At 34.1% G+C, this 8,544-nt stretch overlaps 1 protein-coding gene across 7 annotated transcripts in view; it reads right to left on the bottom strand.

The window, feature by feature from the left end:
• The window catches only part of CCDC88A (coiled-coil domain containing 88A), a 126,015-nt gene that overhangs the window by 43,808 nt on the left and 73,663 nt on the right, over positions 1 to 8,544 (bottom strand). For all 7 annotated transcript variants that reach the window (XM_017542392.2, XM_017542398.2, XM_017542393.2 and 4 more), the window contains exons 13-15: positions 5,559 to 5,743; positions 2,777 to 2,914; positions 235 to 1,305 (exon numbers count right to left, since the gene is read on the bottom strand). In XM_017542392.2, coding sequence (XP_017397881.1) covers positions 235 to 1,305; positions 2,777 to 2,914; positions 5,559 to 5,743 — 1,394 coding nt within the window. The remainder of the gene's footprint in view (positions 1 to 234; positions 1,306 to 2,776; positions 2,915 to 5,558; positions 5,744 to 8,544) is intronic.

Consider the following 8,544-nt stretch of genomic DNA (forward strand, 5'->3'; position numbering starts at 1 on the left):
AAGCATTTATTATATTGAAATAAAGGTTTAAAATTATAATGCAATAAGTCAGATACCACTAGGAAACTTTATTACTGCAAATCATTTTAAAAATACAATTTATAGGTATTTCTTAGTTCAACAACAACAAAAAATACATGATGCAAATTACTGATAGGATCCAATAAAAATTAAAGAAACCTTGAGCTGAAAATATAAATAATATTTGCCTTTAATTTAGGTAAATATATTTACCTCACGTAGTGTAACCAACGTTTTTATATCAATAGTTGCTCTTTTCACAAGCTCCTTATTTTCTTTCTCTAATTCTTTTAGACGGATACAAGATTCTTTACATATGCCAATTTCTTTGGATAGGGTTTTGTTTTCTTTTTCCAAATTTCCAATCTTCACATTATTTTCTTCTAATGTGGTATCTTTAATTTCTGCTTGTTGTCGAAGTCTCTTATTTTCCTTCTCCAATTGTTTCTTATCCTTTTCCAATTGAGAAGTCTCTTGCTCTAATGATTTATTTTCTTTTTCCAGCTGTTCTAGTCTTTTGCTAGATATTTTTAGTTCTTCTAGGTTTTTTTGCAATGTTTGATTTTCCATCTCTAAGTCTTGTAATTCACTCTCTAATTGCTGGATTTTTTTATTGCTGTTCTCTAAAGCTTTTTGCAGTCTTTGATTTTCTATATCTAAACCCTGGTAGCTAACTTCTAAACGTTCTGTTTTCTTGAAAGATGCTTTCAGGAGCTCCAAACCTTTCTTAAGTTGCTCTTTTTCACTTTCCAGTTCTTTGTTTTCTAGCTGTAGCTGAGCCATTTTGATGCTTGCACACTTCAAAGATTCTACATTCCTTCGCAGTTCTAAGTTTTCCTCATCAAGTTGGGAATTCTCTTTTTCTAGGGATTCTAACTGAAAGGTCAGGTTTTTAAAGCTATCCAATGTTTTTTTAAATTTTCTATTTTCTCTTTCTAGCTCTGAATTTTCTTGTTCTAAGGCCTCAATTTTTTCACAAGTAATTTTTAAATTAGTTATTTTTTTCTGTAACAATTCATTTTCTTTTTCAAGATGATGCAATTCATTTTCAAGTTCTTCTGCTCTTTCTCCTTTTTCTTTATAAAGTTCCAATTCTTTTTTAATTTGTCTTTTTTCAAATTCAATCTTGCTTAGCTTGCTACTTGTTTCTTTGATAGATTCATGGAGAATTTTGTTTTCTTTTTCAATGTCTTTCACTCTTGCTTCTGCACTTATCTGGGACCGCTGCCTTAAGGAAGACACTGTTTGATTCAGATGTTCATTTTCCTGTTCCAATATCTTAATCTAATTTGAAAAAGGAAACAATTAAAAACTGTAATTGAGTCAAAACAAATTATGATTTATCCCTTCCAAAAACTACCAGGAAAGGGGGAACAAAAAAAAGGGTACTAGAATGTCTGTTTTACTTTTAATTCTGACAAGTATTTACTGAAGACCACTGTGTACACATACTGCCAGGCCATTTCGTGTCTGTGGGAAGTTCACAATTTAAAGGAATGGTTGAGAAATGTATTTTCTATTAATCGAAATGGTCTTCAGATTATTTACGGTTACATGATTCAAATTCAAATAGGAATGCAGGTGTAACACACACACATAGCTCCTTGAGAACAAAAGGTTTTACTTTTACTAAGTAACTTTTCCAATGCCTATAGTGGGTCCTCAGTAAACATATGCTGTATCACATTTGTGTATATGGGCTTATACGTACGTGTATTCATTCCCAAAAAGAATTCTAATTAGGAAGCATCGAAATCACAAAAATCACTGGGTACGTTTGAGAACTAATTCATCCTATTTATGGCGTGACCTAATACAATGATTCTCAAAATTTAGTGTGTTAAATAATCCCAAGAAGCTTGCAAAAGTGCAGACTGAAGCTTAATCTAGAATTTTGGTTCTGTATCTGTAAAGAAACCTTCATTTTTATGGCTGGTCTGAGGACTATACCTGGACGATATAAAAAAAATAATTTTACTTCTAAAAAAATTAATGCCCAGGCATGGTGGCTCACACCTATAATCCTGGCACTTTAAAGGCTGAAGCAGGATTATCACTTGAGCTCAGGGATTTGAGACCAGCCTGGGGAGCATAGCGAGACTTTGTCTCTACCAAAAAAAAAATTAAAAAATTATCTGTGCATGGTGGTGCATGCCTATAGTCCCAGCTGAGGTGAGAGGATTGCTCGCGCCTGGTGTTCGAGGTTGCAGTGAGCTATGATTGTATGACAGCACTCCAGCATGAGCGACAGAGACAGACCCTGTCTCAAATAAATACATATTTCAAAAAAAAAAGTCAATTAATCAATCCAGTTCTCAGTTTCCTCAAACATAAAATTAGAATCAACATTAAACACTTGAAAACAAATTTGATAATATCCAAGACAGTGTGGTTGCCACCACATTTCTCCCTCTTTGGTAGGTAAGAGGACAGCTGCATTTCCTAGCCAACTCCACTCAGGGACTCTAGAATCTGCAGTCCTATTCCACAGACGCTTGAAAGCACAAGTACTACAAATGTTTATACTAGATGATTATTAAACACATGGGCAGTTTAAAAAACCCTAAGCTTCGTCTTCAGCTTTCCTAAGATACATAGGTTAAAAAATGAGGTAAAATTATAATTCCTTTAAAATAAAAAACGCCTAAAGTGTTTCCCTTTAATGTTATATGAACATTTTGTTTGCAGATATTTTAAGTAACTTTTGCTAATAAATTTTAAAATACGTTGTTTGCTTAGTAAAAAATGTATGAACCTGTCTCTCTGAATTTTCTCTCAGTGTTTCAATTGTTTTTTCAAGCTGAGCTTTCTCTTTCATTAGATCCTTGCTTAAATTCTGACAATTCTGAAGACTTTGCTTTTCTTGAATAATCTCGTTTTCAAGAATTTCAACCTAAAGAAAATTAAAACACAAAACAATATGTTAAATAGTCTACAATGGTGAAAACATGTCAAAACAAAAGATAACTGAATAAAGGATGAAATATAGTTTTAATATCTAAATGCCAAAATTTAAGAACTTAGTATAGAAATTCAAGTAGCATTCCATGCTAATTTCCACAGCTGTATAAAATATGCAGACATGACTTCTTATCCTATGCATCTTTTGGGGTAAGTTTCAACTTCTAAACATAAAGACAAATCCAGCTGAATAATGATAATGTGCTTTATGAGAACTATACAAGTTTTAGTTAAAAATTTTCTTGGCTTGAGTGGATTTGTAAAGTAAAATTTTACTTATAACACAGAGAATTTCAGTGAGCAAGAAGGAAGGAGAAGGTATAAAAAGAATGAAGGAAAAGATGAGAAATAGTACAGTATAAATTTAATGAGGAAAAAAGAAGAGACTTGGTTTAAAATTAAAAAAAGGGAGGAAAAGAATACTACTATAGAAAAAAGAACTAAAGAAAACTAGCAAATATTTATATTTTAGGTTCAAATTTCTTTTGAATTACACATTTTAGAGATAAAAATATTGTTAGTTAATATGTACAAAATAGCAAATTTAGATTAAAAATATGCTAAGACTATTGATTTTCCCATTATCATACAACATATTCAAACCAGGCAATTAAAAAAATTGAGAAAATTTTACAAAATATTCTATTTCAAGTTAAATGTTACTTATTCTTATGTCAATAGTGAAGCACTCTAAAGCAATTTTAACTTTTCTATTGTAACATTAATGGAAATAACTACACACATGGAAACAATCTTCCAATAATATTTCCAGCCTGGGCAACAGAGGGAAACCATGTCTCTACCAAAACTTAAAAAAAAAAAAAAAACAACCAAAACCAAAAAACCTAGCCAGGTGTGGTGGCTCATGCCTGTAGTTCTAGCTACTCGAAAGGCTAAGGTGGGAGGATTGCTTGAGCCTGAGAAATGGAGGTTGCAGTGAGCTGAGACTGCGCCACTGTACTCAAGCCTGGGTGACAGTGCGAGACTCTAGTTCAAAATAATAACAATAATATGAAAAGCATCATGTCAAAAAACTTATCCAATAACTCAATTCAACATTAATTTACAGTTCTGGAAGCTTTCAGCTATGAATAAATAATCTGGTTCTCACATTACATGGATGGAAATATATGAATAACAGTTATTTAAACTCATTTGTTGTTTTGTATCAATGACATTAAAGTGAAACATTCAGTTTACAAAAAAATCTTTTGTGCAATTAATTGATCAAAAATGCATGAATCACTAAGAATTTACAAATTAAACTTCAAAGCTAATTTCAAAAAGAAACTGTATCCTACAAGCCCAATTATAATGACAACAAAATAAAACTGTTCTAAATTCTAAATGGTCATCCTACTTTAACACTATATTGTCAAACACTTATTATTTATTTATTTTAAAAATAAAAAAAAACTTGCAAGAATACCAAGGAGCCTATGAATAATCTAAGGCAGTGGTTTTCAAAGCATGATTCCAGGACAGCAGGATGAGCATCACTTAGGAACTTCTTAGAAACAATTCTTAGTCATGCATGCTTTTATGTTGGGATTCTATTTATGTAGAATTATGCGTACAGAAAGATATGCAAAAATAAAACACTTGTGATTGCACAACTGGAATATTTCTGTTCAACCAAAGTCTAATTAACATTCAGGTTTCATAATGCCTAAATTGTGGTCTCTAAATATCATTTCCCACTAAAAGGAATAAGAGCTTTTTAGAGAAATGGCTGTCTCTAGGTCTGGGACAGAAAACGTTCAAGTTGAGCCTAAATTATTTTGTCATGACAAAAAGCAAGAAAACTCTCAAGGGAGTGCTAAGGCCATGTCATAAGGATTCAGGACCAAATCAACTTTTAAAAAGGCTTCCACTAGCCTGGGTTGAGACAGTAGGAAAAGCAAACGCAGTGGTTTGAAACAATACAAATATTTTTAAGTTCATGGGTTCACAATGACACTAAAATAACAAACTCACTTATTTGTTGTCTCAAGAGGATATGAGAGAACCAATTCATTACTTGGAAACTGGTAAATATAACTTCTCAAGCCCTTCTTCTTCTTCTTCTTCTTCTTCTTCTTCTTTTTTAACACTAAGTCTCGCTCTATGGCCCAGGCTGGAGTGCATTGGTGCAATCTCAGCTCACTGCAACCTCCAACTCCTGGGTTCAAGCAATTCTCCTGCCTCAGCCTCCCGAGTAGCTGAGATTACAGGCACCCACCACCACGCCCAGCTAATTTTTGTACTTTTAGTGGAGACAGGGTTTCACCATGTTGTCCAGGCTGGTCTGAAACTCCCGGCCTCAGGTAATCCATCCACCTTGGCCTCCCAAAGTACTGGGATTATAGGAGTGAGCCACTGTGCCTGGCCAAGATCAGCTAGTAAGTTCTTAATTGTTGAAGCTGAATAATAAGTATAGAGTTCATTCACACCATGTTTATGTATATTTGAAAATTTCTGTAACAAGGTAAAATAACATTGAGGGTGCATTTGAAAAGTGGAAAATAAATGCGCCATTTATTTACACTTTTACAAGTATTTTTTAACATTACAATAAACATTGCATTTTAATTTACCTTTTTATTGAGTCTCTGATTTTCTTTTTCAATTTTTAGGATTTTGGAAGCGTTGCCTTCTACAGAATCCATAGTAGTCCGAAGCTCTTCTACAGTTTTTGTCAAACTTTGGTTTTCCATCTCTAGCTTCAATAATCTACTTGAGGTTAACTCATTCACCTCATGGCCCAGGGATTTCTGTGGTGCTAAAATATTGAAAAATACACCATTGGTAAACCTATGTTTACTCTTTACTTTTTAAAAAGTTGAGCATATATGCATTGCATCATCTGATCCTTAACTTTAATAAAAATTCAACGAGGTTATATAAGATAAACACAATAAGAGAGGTGTTTTTTTTAAGAGATGGGGTCTCTCTCTGTCACCCAGGCTGGGGTGCAGTGGTACGATCCTAGCTCACTGCAGCCTCAAGCTCCTGGTCTGAAGGGATCCTCCCACCTCAGTCTCACAAGTGGCTGGGACTACAGGTGTACACCACCACAGCCAGCTAATTTTTTTACTTTTTAGTAAAGACTGGGTCTCTGTTACTCAGGCTGGTCTTGAACTCCTAAGCTCAAGCAATCCTCCTGTGTTGGCCTCCCAAAGTGCTGGGATTACAGGCATGAGCCTCTGCACCCAGCCAAGAGATAAACCTTTAACTTTTAATGCATCCACAACATTCTACAGAAAAAAAGTACAAAATTTAAATTAAAGAAAGTGGAGCTCCAGTAGACCCATTAAATATTTTGCTAATATAAAAATATTAGGATTTATAAATGAAATATGAGACCTATGATTTCAAGACAGTAAATGAATGAAGGTATTGGAGGGAATTGGCAGGTCTGTCTACTTTTGTGTATGTTTCAAATTCTTCTTCATAAAAACCAAAGAAATACAAGCACATCCAACATATCCCCCCATCATGAATAAAATCTCTTCAAAATTAGATAAGTAAATAACCTCCATAGTTATGAAAACCTCAATTTTTATTTCCAGCTTTCTAGTCATCATGTTGTTAATCTTTTACTGAAGGTTGGTATACCGAATAGCTACTGACTTTTAAAATTCCATTAGTTGCCCAAGTCTTTTTTTAATTAAAAGATTTAAATTTAACTATAAATTTATAGGATACATTATTCTAAGTAGCAACCAATGAAGTATTAAATGGATTTTGAAAATACAATACTACTTGTTTTATTTTGGCTAAAAGTTCAAAATGTTCTGAGAATGCTAAAATTATTTTAAAATCTTTTTTCCAGTTCCATTCATTATCCCTTTATAAATCTGGTTCTGTCTTATAAAATCTATTAAAACACAGCATAGAAACAGTTTAAATATATATCATTCCCTGATCGTAGCATTATTGTTAATCCAACCTGGATTAGATGTTTTTAAATGGTCACCATTATATATAATAGATCTCTTGAACTCACTCTCATCTAAGTGAACTTTTTTGTCCTTTGACCAACATCTTCCCAATACCCTCACCCCTCAGCCTCTGGTAACAACCTTTTTACTCTGTTTCTATGAGTTTGAATTTTTTGGATACACATATAAATGAGATCATACACTACTGTCTTGCTGTGCTTAGCTTATTTCTCTTAACATAATGCCCTTCAAGTTCATCCATGCTGTTGCAAATGACAGAATTTCATTCACTTTTTTTGGGGGGGCGGAGCAGAGTCTCACTATACTGCCTAGGCTGGAGTGCAACAGAGTGTAATAGGGTGATGTGAGTTCATTGCAACCTCCACCTCCCAGGCTCAAGGGATTCTCCTGCCTCAGCCTCCCAAGTAGCTGGGATTACAGGCACCCACCACCACACCCAGCTAATTTTTGTATTTTTAGTAGAGAAGAGGTTTCACCATGTTGGCCAGACTGGTCTTGAACTCCTGACCTCGTGAGCCACCCACCTCGGCCTCCCAAAGTCCTGGGATTACAGGCATGAGCCATGACACTTAGCCAGAATTTCATTCTTTTTTATGGTTGAATAATATTCCATTATGTACATAAACCACATTTTCTTTATCCATCATTTCATTGACAGACACAGGTTGATTCCATATGTTGACATCTGTGACTAATGCTGCAACGAGCATGGGAGTGCAGATATTTCTTTCATATACTGATTTCATATCCTTTAGATATATACCCAGGAGCAAAACTGCTGAATGCTATGAGAGTTCTATTTTTAGTTTTTTCAGGACCCACCACACTGTTTTCCAGAATGGCTGAACCAATTTACATTTCCACACATTCCATAGAAACTTAAAAGCACAAGTACTGAAAACTTTTACACTAGATGATTATTAAACACCATTGGCAGTTTAAAAACTTCTAAGCTTTCTCTTTAACTTCCCTAAGATACATTCGTTAGAAAATGAGGTAGAAAAGTTCTGAAGCAAATTTTTTGAAATGAAAAGTGGCCTAAAAAATTATTAGTGCCTCTTATTTCTTTTTTTCCCCAAAGTCTGTATATTTTCTAGAAAGAAAGTCCCTTGTATACTTAAAAAAATAAAAACTACACCACAGTAAAGCAAATATTCAGTTCTACCACCCCAGCTAAGATCAATTCCAAAACAACTGCGACATAATAATGATATTTAATACCTGAATGCTTACTATTTAGCAGGCACTACACTTAAGGGCCCTGCAAATACCAACAATTTAATTCTCACAGCTCTAGACGATATTCACTATTTTGTCCCCACTTAACAAGTAAGGAAACTCTTAAGGAACAGAGTAATTCTAACTACCTTCAGTAGAAAACATTTAAGTTTGAATTGCTTTCTTTGTACTCAATTCACAAGGAATATAATTTTTAAAGTTTCACAAATATTTTAAGTAACACAAGTTCAATGACTGAATATCATCACTCACTCTATAGTCAGTACATGGGGCCCTAGAATTTGGATTAGGTTCTCAAATTAAAATAATAGGCCGGGCGCGGTGGCTCACGCCTGTAATCCCAGCACTTTGGGAGGCCGAGGCGGGTGGATCACGAGGT

The sequence above is a fragment of the Cebus imitator genome, unplaced genomic scaffold (assembly GCF_001604975.1).
Source record: "Cebus imitator isolate Cc_AM_T3 unplaced genomic scaffold, Cebus_imitator-1.0 Scaffold143, whole genome shotgun sequence".
In the NCBI taxonomy this organism is placed as follows: Eukaryota; Metazoa; Chordata; class Mammalia; order Primates; family Cebidae; genus Cebus; species Cebus imitator.